At 31.1% G+C, this 11,828-nt stretch overlaps 1 protein-coding gene across 1 annotated transcript; it reads right to left on the bottom strand.

Annotated features, from left to right (window-relative positions):
• Positions 1 to 3,517: 3,517 nt before the first annotated feature.
• Positions 3,518 to 6,923, bottom strand: LOC107929460 (probable methyltransferase PMT21). Its single transcript, XM_016860889.2, is given in 9 exon segments — positions 3,518 to 4,022; positions 4,115 to 4,192; positions 4,274 to 4,949; positions 5,036 to 5,246; positions 5,339 to 5,534; positions 5,633 to 5,693; positions 5,696 to 5,780; positions 5,869 to 6,169; positions 6,784 to 6,923. Coding segments are annotated over 8 exon segments (1,812 nt in total). The 5' UTR covers positions 6,148 to 6,169; positions 6,784 to 6,923; the 3' UTR covers positions 3,518 to 3,796.
• Between the last annotated feature and the right edge of the window lie 4,905 nt (positions 6,924 to 11,828).

The following is an 11,828-nucleotide window of genomic DNA, read 5'->3' as shown; positions in this document are numbered from 1 at the left end:
AATTAGCCTGTTTCGACGCCTCCAAAGATTCCAGCACAACAAACTGAGGGTTTATTTGTTTACATGTAAAATGTTTTACAAAAAATGTTTTCTGCATTTTCCTGTATCTGTTTCACAAAAAATAATTTGGTCAACGGAAAATGAGTTACAGGTCAAGGTAAAATAAACTATTTTTCTTGTAAAATGACTTACCTTTTTTAAAAGCATAAGTCATTTTTCGGAGAAGGGCTCATCTATAGATAATTTTATTTTTATATAAAAATTAACTTAAATCAAGCTTAATATTATTATATTGATAATAATTTTTATTTTTATTTTAAAAAATATTTAAAGTATTATATTTTTCAATATTATTAAACATACATATTCAATTATTTATATTTAGTCATATAATAAATTATTAATATAATAAATATAATTTATTATTTTAATGAATTATTTAATATTTCAATTTTATTTTAATAATAAATTTTAAAAATAATAATTTTAAATAATATTATTCACATATTATTAAAAATATTCAATATTAATATTTTAATAATAAATATTTATTACAATTATAAATATATTAATAATAATTTTTTTGTAGTATAAAGGTTAAAATATGTTATAAGTCTATGTAGACTTCACAGATTTGTAATTTAGTCTTCATACTTTTATTTTCAAGAATTTAGTCCCTTTACTTTTCAAATTTGAAAATCAAGTCCAATTGTTGACATTATTACTTTTTTTGTCAATTTTGTTGATGTCACTTTTTTAAATAAAAAATACTCACTTAGTAGTTGTGTAATTAAAAAATGATATTATAATGAATCTGAATTTTTAACATAATATTTTTAATATATGCAAAAACAATGTAAAATATAAAATTATAGATAAAAATGAATTCAATTAAACAATGAAAAAATAAAAAAATCTCAAATGTATGTTCGTTTAATTGAAAATAACTTTTATGAAATATTTTTAAGAAATCTACCAAACAGCAGAAAATATTTTATACAAATTCATCCAAACACTAGAAAATATTAATTTTTCCAGAAAAATAAATCATATTCCAAAAATTATTTTCCAAAAATTATTTTCAATGAAACAAACGGAGCCTGAGTAAACATCCCAATCAGCATTTTCATGAGCAAAATAACAGGGGTTATATATATTATGAAGAACCCAGTCAGGGAGTTGCATATTCATGAACTCAAAAAATTTCTCTTCACGAACCAACTATTTCTATATTATGGGTGCTAAAAAGCAGCCACGCAGCACATGATCTGTGTGCTCCATTGCTCTCCCACATAAGCTGCACATATCATCCATAGTCATGTGTATTCGTTTTCTCTCATGATTTGTCAAATGCTTACCCAAACAAAGTAACCATAAAAACACTCGAACACGATGTGGTCCTCTAAACTTCCAAATTGATTGCCACCACTTCTGACCATCACCAGCCACATTGTTCGAAGCCACTAAGTAAGCGGATCTAATTGAGAAATTTCGCTTAACATCCCGTTTCCAACCAATCGAATCAGCAATTTCCTCATGATTAGGTGGAAATGTTGCTTCCAATTTAAGCAGGATATTATGCGATAGAACGTTTTCCAAGAATCTCCAATCCCGCCCTCCATTCGGAGCAACCATTGAAGCCACTAACGTCGGCAAGACACTTAACATAATCGACCCTACCAATTAGAGATCCAATATCCGCAAGCTACGTATCTCTCCAGTATTCTACACTCTCACCATTCCTAGTGTTCCACACCACTCCTTGCCGAACCATATCCCAAACTTGACAAATGTCTTTCCACAAATTCTAGTAAATATTCCTCTTGATGGAAAAAGGACACTTTTCATTCCATCTATACTTGTAACGTAAAATCCGGACCCATAATTTATCCCCATGAACTACTAACCGAAATCCTAGTTTCATGAGAAAAGCTTCATTTTGTTTTTAGGTAAATTTTATACCAAGTCCCCATTTTCCATCGGCTTACAAACCTCATCCCATTTCACAAGATTAATCTCACTTCTATCCGTGCCATGTCCCCAGACAAATTACCGTATTATTTTCTTCATCACCTCTCAAATACCTTTCAAAATTAACCTCAGATTACATGACATACATTGGTACAGCCAGAGATAAAGTTCTTTTAATATTACTATTTTTTATTTATAAAAACTCATATCTAAAATTTTGCTTACAGTAGAAACTTCTTATCACTGAAACCAATAAATGTTTATCAACATTAATTTTCAAGTAAAAAATTTAATTCCAATCCTTTTATAAATATTAAGATTATGACACTTAAAATTTGGGTGAAAATTTATGTAATAATTTTTTTAAACAAATTATATAATAATTAAATATGAGTTTAGCTAAAATAATAAAGATATTAAAAGTTATAATGTTTTGAGTTTGTGAAAGTTTTTTTAAAAATTTTTATATGAAAAGATAAAAATGTCTAAAAAAAGTATCTATTTCTTTGTAAAATTAAAAGATTTTTAGTAACTTTATGATTGAGTTGCAACCTAATTGATGGATAATACGAACTCAATTAACCCATTAAATATAATGTATATATAAAAATATATTATCTTTCATATTTATTGAAAATTTTATGGTAAAATACAATAGTAGTCACTCAACTATTAGTGTATTTTTATATTGATCAACTAACCCCAAAATCTTTTGATTTAGTCCCTAACATTTTGATATTTTAGTCACTTCTCTGTTAAATCATTAATGGAATGCTAATATGACTTTTTTATTGGCCCTCCAAGGTCTAAATGTTCTATCAATTTAGTCCTAATTCTAAAAAAATAACAAATTTATCCTCAACTTTGCACATTCTATCAATATTGACAAAATTTAGTCCGTAACGCTTAAATACTTTTTTTCGTTACGGTCCCAACCTTCAAAGTTTAGCTACATTGCTTTTCTCAAGACAGTACAATTAACTGAACTGTTAAAATTACGGTAATAAAAATAAAATTTTAATGGTTGGTTTGGAAGTAATTAAAAATATATGGCAAAAATAATTAAAAAATAAATATTAAAAGCTAAAATGATGACGATGTCAAGTTCATACTAAGGAATTGTTCTTGATTGGATTAGGAGGTAAAAGAGAAATAAAAGGGGAATATATCAGGCTATCATATCGTATCACGAACATTCCTCCGGTTGTCCAAATTGAGATCTTTGGCGGAAGAATATGATACTTGACGCCAATCATTCAGATTATTAAGGCATTTATAGATTATCTACAGCTCTGTAATCTTCATAATATTTCTGATGATTGTGTGGTGGACATAATAATCTCATCATTTCATTTTATTTAAATTATCTTCCGATTAATTAATTAATTTAAAAACAATGATAAAGCTAAACTCAACTACCAAAGAATTGTTTATTAGATCACAGCTGGAATGATAAAATATCTGTTCTATTCATGAATAACCCATTGGGGTTTTTGATTTTTGGACTTGTTAACAACAAAGAATAAAGGCCCCCCAAAAATGAAGATAATAATAATGAGGACTGTTTATATATATATAAAATATATTTATAAAGATGCCTTACAAAGACGTTATATCTATAAGGTAACAAAATGATATTATTGGGGGGCTAATTCTTCAGCTGAAGAACATGATGAATTCAAAAGTTTGTTGATTTCTTTGGAATATCTTATTAATTTATCCATTTTTGTGTATCGAAAGCAGGGAATACTCATTTGTTTCATTCAGCTCCCATACTGTTGGAACAATAATTATGGTTTTAACTAGGCAAAGAAGACTTTTGGGATCATCTTGTACTGTTAGTAGAGGAGGCATACCACAGAGTTTTCTGGCATACTAGTATTTTCTCCTTCTCCCCACTATTTTCAGTATCTTCTTTGTGGCAGTTCCACCTCATTCCCTTCGCAATGGTCTCGATAGCATCCATGAAGTAGCTGGATTCCTGTATTAATGCGTGCCCCTCCGGTCGCAGGATTCGGTCCATTTCCAACAGCACATACTTCATATGACACCTGACAAGACAATGGTTTGCTTATATGTTGGATATTTCAATCCTTGTAAAAGGGAAAAACGTAATGAACCTATTATAAGCCCGACATTGTACCTGTGGCTCTCGGCAGCAAAGAGGCCATCGAGGTGAAGGAGATCGTATGTTCGAGGATATGTCGAAAAAGCTTCACACCTATGTACGGAAAACAAGTTAAAATGTCAATCGTATTGCAGTCTCGGATTCATGGTTGGTATAAATGTATTTGTAGATTACCAGTCATGATAAGTGCCAACAAGGCCCCGGTCAAAGACAACTGGTAATGTGTTGGCAGAGTAGGAAGAGACTACATTCATGACCCACAAGGGATTATCAATGAGAGCTGCAGCTAAACCTCCATAGACTGTATTCATGTCCATAACATTTCTAATCTTATCAGTCCCAATAGCTGGGAGGATCTTTTTGTAGTGCTGGGCTCGCATTTTCCACTTGCTGTCATCGCGCTTTAAAGCATTGCCACTCCCACCAGGAACATCTGAAATGCGCTCAGGTGCGATGTTTAACCTCTGTGGCCACTTTGGCAGGGAACCCACGGATGACCTCTTAAGCTTTTGTCTTGGAGATATAACACATGGGCGTAACGGAGTGTACCATGCTGCATCCGGTTCGATACTGTCATCACACGTGGCTGGATAGACATCTGGACCGGTGAGCTTCTCATAGCAGCCAATATCTGAAGATTTCTGCCACACAGCAATATCATCCTGTGTAGCATACACTGTAAAGCACATTGATGTCAATAAGTCCTGCAACTTTTCTAAAGCTGCTCTCTGCTCTTCGATAGTTGTATTCCATCCTTGATAGCGGTGTTCGTAGTTTATAGGAGGGCCAGACAAGACCCAGAAACCACCTGGGCGGAGTATTCGATGAACTTCAAGGAGATAAATTCCACCTGAAAACCAACAACATATCCAAAGCAATGTGTTACTTGGTGGATAAGGAAGGAACATCATAAACAATGAGGAATACTCATTTTACCAAATTCAGTCCATGGGATAAGGCATCTTGAGCAATGAGCCATATCAAATGAGCTTGAAGGGAAAGGAAGGCGCTGTGTAGAAATGACACCAAGGATTGCTGGTATCCCACGTTCTAGCACGAACTGGACCTGAGCTTCATGATTATCTCTCGGAGCAAGAGAAAGCGTCAGAATTCCACGATCTAATAGATCGCCCCCCCAACTTGCTACCTGGAATCAAAAGAGTTTTAAATCTATAATGGGATGAGGGAAATGAGAAGAAACAGTTGGAACTCCACACGCTTTCAGAAAATGCAACTCACCCCACAACCGGTATCAATTGCAGTTCGAACTGTGCCATCTCTCATTTCAGGGATCAGATCCTGCATTAAATTAACATATGCACCCACTCCTTTAGGGAACATAGTACCACCACCAGGGAAAAGGAACTTCTCCCCTTTTTTCTTCAGCCAATTCTGATTAGACTTCTGCTTGTTGATCCAATCGTACGGGACGTTCCTAAAAAGAGCAGATCAACGTGTGTCGTAACAACACAATCGACCCTCTAAACATAAATCACACCGAAACCAGAAAATAGCTATAAAAATAAACAATACCTGTACCAACATTCTTTCCGACTCTTTGGCCATCTGATTGGTGGTTTGTATCCTACAGGGGTGGAACCAAGCATTCCTTCCTCTCATACAGCGGAGGACAGTGGCGTTCCAAGAAAGTAAGCCGACGGTAACCGTACTTCTTCCACCTCTGTAGCAACAAACATAAGTCATATCAGTATAGCATTAAAAACTAAGCATCTTGCAACACCATTAGAGGAATGATCATGTGCCGTTACCCTGGGATCGGTGCATGGAGTGTAGTCTTGATAATCGATGCTGCATTCCGAGAAGGTAACAGATTTGATTTGAAGGGCATTTTCTGCAGAATATTCGGGCGAAGAAACAGCCTTGGAAAGCTCTTGGACTATCTTCCCTTCCAATAAGCTTTTCTCAGAACAGAAGATTCCACCAAGATAGAACGATAACCCGCATAACGCGAAAACCAGTAACGTTACAGGGATAATCTTCAAAGCTCTATCAGATTGGGACTGATTCTTTTCATCTTTTTGCTTCATGATTTCAGAAATAATCTAGCTACTGCAAAATTCGGAATGCCACCAATCAACATATACGCTCAAGCACAAGTGATACAAAATCAACAAGGCAATGCAACATCACAAAAGACCATGAAAGCAATGCTGACCCTAAGACAAGACCCTTGAAAGGTGTTAAAAAAAAACATGTAGATCTAAATACCAACCACCACCTACATGTCACTTTGCCTTTATATATATTTCACAAGATATATGGACCCCTACTTACATGGTCCCATTCAAAAAGGCAACAGAGAAATAAACAAACAAACATGAATTCCAACAATTTCCTTGACATTGAAGAAAAAGGTTGAATGATTTCATTTTCAATATGCATACCCTTGAAAACAAACATGTAACCTGTTCACACAAAATTTTTGCAGCAATAAGAAATGAGAAAGCACAAAGAAGAAAAGGTTTCTTGTTTGACTAGGAGGTGATTTGAATTAATATAGATAGGAACCTAATGATAGTAATTCAGAGGGAGAGGGCAACAAAGGTAGAAGAGAGAAGAACCACAAGTTCATGGGATTTTCAAATATGGGGTAAAGGTAAAAACCAAGTCTTTCCCAAAGAGATATCTAAAAATAGGAAATTTATACAGAAAACGTGCTTCACCAGAGAAAAAAGTGTTTCACATCTGTCCAGCCAATGCAAAGCATAAACCCCCCAAAAATGAATGAACAAAAAAGAAAATTGCAGACACACCCTAGTAGTAAAAAAGAGAACCCAGAAAAAGAAACATAATTATATTACTAAAAGAGTGAGATTGTATTTGGATTTTTATTTGTTGTACCTTTCTAATCTCTCTACAAAGAAATGAAAGAAAAATATTATAGTGCAGGGATTTGCATTCAACACACCGAGACATCGCCTGCAAATGTGTTATAAAAAAAAAAAAAGCTCAACCTTTCAATAAAGTGTGGGGAAGAGTGATAATTTTGTAAAGAGGAGTTGAATCACACGGAGTGAAAAGAGAGTGTTGAAGATCCTATCATAGCGTGCCACATAAGGGGTTGAAGACAGGGAATTTGGTTGCCTTGTTCATGGGTTGTTCAACAGTTGATGTCGTTGATCCTGTGATTTTAATGGCAGCTTCTACTTGGCTTTTTAATTTGTCCTTCACCCTTTTTCAGGCCTTAAATAAAGATTCTGCTCTGTTTTTCACCTAACAATTCCACGACATACACACATTTATACTCGAATATGGTGAATAATATAACAAAATTTAAAATTTTTATCTCCATTTAAAGATAATTTTGACTCCATTTCAAAATTAATTGATAAGTATGAATTCAAGAATTTGTTGACATAAGATAGGGATCTTCCGTTGTTTTTACTTCTTCCCCACGTAATTTTCAATTATAACTAACAAATGAACAACACTATAATAGCAAGTCGCATTATATTTTCGAACAAAAAATGTAAATTTAAAATTTGAAAGTAACATTATTATTATTATTATTATTATTTCAGAATGTATGTATTAAGTGATTTTTGTAGATAATACATTTGTGTATCACACCATGTTATCTTTTATTATTAATTTGATTTTTTTTAAAAAGTAAATAAAAAATATGAAATAAAGAGATGGAAATTATACATTGACGTAGACAAATGCTTTGGTATTCCACAAATTCCATATTAAACTATATATGAAAACAAGAAAAGATTTTCTTCTATTTGTTTATTTTCTGCTTTATTCTCTCTTAAATATTAAAAAAAAATGGAAAAGGCATCCATTTGAATTTTGGATTATATTCCATTTAAAAATTATTTAATTCAAGTTTTTCTAATTAGTTTATTAAGAATAAATTATTGCATATGATCTTATCAACATAAATATTAGATAAATACAAAATATGCCTTTTTCCTTTGTATTAAGTTGTATTTACCATTTAAGCAAATAGCATCAGCATGTGTTAGCGTTTAATCTGCTACGGAGTGAGGAATGAGGATGCCGTCTCATGTGTATTTTTTTTCTTCTCTTTTTGGGGTTTAATCTTGGATTTTTTGTTTTTAAAAAAATTCACAACATGATATAGTTTTTAAATTATTGCAAAATTTAATCAAAAATTAAAATTGCTTAAGATCCATTAAAAAACTTGTATGAAGTTTACCATTTATGCTTATATGAACAGTGACAGATTTAGAAATATAATTTAGGGGTAAAAGTAAAGTAAAAAATATTTTGAAAATTAAAATTAAATTATATATTTTTATGATAATAAAACTGTAATTATATTATTTTAATGATTTATATATTTTATCATTTTTTAGTAGGACGAAATTTAATTTTATCATTATTAATGAATTTTTTTTTATTTTAAGGTGCGGGGGCCTGTAAACCCCTTTAGATCCACCCTGGATATTATAGTTTTTAGTTGATTATGTTTAAATAAATTGTTTAATTAAAGTAGTTGATGATGACATAAAAGCTTCAAAATTAATAGTAATGATTTTAGTTGCTTTAATATTTGCTGGTTTTGTTACGCTGGATTTCCACTCACACTCAACTCAATAATTATGCTTAAAATGATAGCAATATCTATAGGACTGAAATTTAGCGGGATTTGGTAGCTTAACGTAACTTAATTCCCAAGTTATTCATGATAATGCATGTGTTTCATTATTACCTTCCTAAGTAAATTTTTTTTTAGATTTTTTAAATATAAGCAAAATTTAAAGAAACTGATGGATAATATTAACTTTTATATATTATAATTTGAAGGGCTTGTTTTTCTTTTATTGCTTCTTTGCCCCTTGATGAAGTGAAAAAAGGGTAAATTTGAAGGGTGAATATTTGAGATGATATCATGATGTTCAAGTGAATGTGATTGCCACCTCAAACAGTAATTCTAACTGAAATGAGTAAAATTTAATTTGATTAAAAAAAAGTTTAAATTTTGAATTAATTAAATGAGTCAACTTGAAAAATTGATCTCTCTCAACAAAAATTTTAAAAAATAATTAAAAAATAATTTTTAAAATTCAAAATATTTATAAAAATTCTAAAATTTATATATTTTAAAAAATTAAAATTTAAAAAAAATATAAAGAAAGTTAAAATTTCAAAAAAAAAATTTAAAATAATAATTTTGGAACCTAAATAAGTTAATTAATGATTCAAATTTATCATACTAAAATATCTTATTTTATTATTATTATTTTTGAAAAAGTTTTCAAATTTATGTGTTATAACATGGGATTAATTATCTTGCAATAAAATTTTAATTTGACATATTTAATTTTTTAATTTAACTTAAACTATTTTACTCAATTCAAAAAAAATTTAAAATAAATTAAAATAATAAAATAGAACTCGTCATTTGAATTAACTCAAAAAAAAATTACCCAATTTCATCAAATGCTTATCATTAAAATTATGATAATAAAAGGGATTGGGATAGAGCGAGGATACATACAAGAAACGAATGATCTGTGAGTGATGTCTGCGTTTTAGCCTTTTTAGGGGTGGGCGTGGGTGTGATGAAGGCACGTTTCATTAGTTTACAAAATCAAAGAAAATTATAAAAAGACATGAACATGGGTAAATTGCATTCCTAGCTACGTCACTTGATATTCACCTAACAGGATGGAGCTGTCGCTATATCCATATGAAATATATAAACAAATATACCATGTTCTTCCCCATCCCCCATCTGCCTCACCCTTCAAATCCATCTCATCATCAGCTGCTCAGCTAATCGCGAACCTTTCTTAATTAATTAATTTTATATATGTTGACTCTGTATTTTCATCTGCTTATGTGCCCAAAGAATGAAGCCACAGGCTCGGATGTTGGATGCACGATTTTTAGCCCTTGCATGTTCCTTGAACTTTTCTCAGGCCCTTGGTTAGCAAAATAAGATAACCAATCAATTATATTCTTTCTTATGTACCAAAAACCCTTTTCTTTTTCTTTTTTTTTTCTTCTTCTTTTACATGTTCTTGAGCATGCATCCATGTTTTAATATTCTAATACTAGGATACACGATTGAAATGTTTCATGGTAAAAATTATGTATTTAAAATGTAGACGTATGTTTAATAATAATCTATAAATATATAATAGAACATGAAGTGTTAAATTAATAATTTCTCATATATTTTTAAATAAAAACATCAGTATCCTTTCTTAATCAGCAATTCAAACCGCATCATTCATTATAAGCTCATAAATATTATGAGGATAATCGAAATTAAAAGATAACGACTCATCACATTAAAGGCCTAATTGAGCAAAGTGGTGTGCTACACTATTTCTAGTCTTAGGGTCAATCCAAAGGAAGTTGGCGTATAAGCCGGCCGCAAACGTCTAGAAGACTCATATATGTTCAAGAGTCATGAGGTCCCATCAACCCGCTTGAAATTTAGGATGATAATTATATATTTTATGTTTTTTTTTAAAATTCAGTCTCATTAATATTTATAAATGATTAATTTAAATTTATTTTAGGTAAATTAATATCTTTTTTAAAATATTTATATTATTTTTAATTTAATATATAATGATTCATTTATTGAAGTTTTATATAAATAACTTAACATTTTTAATACTCACATTATAATATTATATATTAAAAATTTGATTTGCAATTTTTTGATACTCATTCCCTTAGAGTTCAGAGTATGTTAGATTTAGATCAGGCAAAAATTTTTTTACAGTATGTTGGATGTAACTAATTAATTCTCTTTTTTTTATCACAAAAAAAAAATTTATACAAATCCATTTTTAAGTCTAATATTTCAATCAAAATGGTTTCAAATTTCGAATTTATTACTTTTAACAGGTATATTTATGGATAGACTTTCTCGATGCACAAGTTAAACGCAACAACAAAAATGCTTGTGCCTTGAGAATGCCCAAACCAAAGGCCTCATCAATGCAATAACAAAACCCTCGTAGTCTCAAATCACCGAACCAATGCCACTCCTATTGCTCGTTTCCTTGTAAGCCGCGTCCACATCGACCTTGAGCGTTATCAGCACAGGGGGAAACCACCTAACAGTTTCTGCCGGGGTGGTAATTTCTCATATATATATTTATGTATGAATGTATATGTATAGTAGAGGCCAAACTTTGATTTTAATTTTGAATTTTCAGTCAGCAATCTACCAGTTGCATGTTTTTTAAGTTTTGACGAGGAATATATATAGATATAGATTGATGTTATATTCCATTCATACATACATTTCTACACATGAATACATATGTCTTTATTTGTATATAAGAAATTACCAACCAAGCAGACGAAACGAGAGAAGAGGAGACATGATGGCCCTCACTTAGTTGACAACTTTTTCAACTCTGATTTAGTTGCTCCCCATCTTGCACAACACTACTTACAACCCCATGGTTCAAATACAAAGCAATCAGCAATGTCCGGTAGATTTAATAAATAAAATAATATAAACTGACTTGCTATATGATAATGATAATATGCACTTCAAAAGTCTTCCTTTTTTCCTGTAGAAACTGAAAGAATTCACCTTAGATATTCTCACAGATTAAATCAACTAGTTGCATTTGCTGAAATCAACAAAATACATTGTTGGATGATGAAGAAGTCCCATATAGAGTTCCTTCTCTACTGCATTGGCTTACAGCGACGCAATCAACCTGCCTTAAATCATTATATCCAGCCACAGCAGCAGTAATTG

The sequence above is a fragment of the Gossypium hirsutum genome, chromosome A08 (assembly GCF_007990345.1).
Source record: "Gossypium hirsutum isolate 1008001.06 chromosome A08, Gossypium_hirsutum_v2.1, whole genome shotgun sequence".
In the NCBI taxonomy this organism is placed as follows: domain Eukaryota; kingdom Viridiplantae; phylum Streptophyta; class Magnoliopsida; order Malvales; family Malvaceae; genus Gossypium; species Gossypium hirsutum.
The sequence above is the reverse complement of the archived record's forward strand: the minus strand, read 5'-3'. Positions and strand labels throughout refer to the sequence as shown.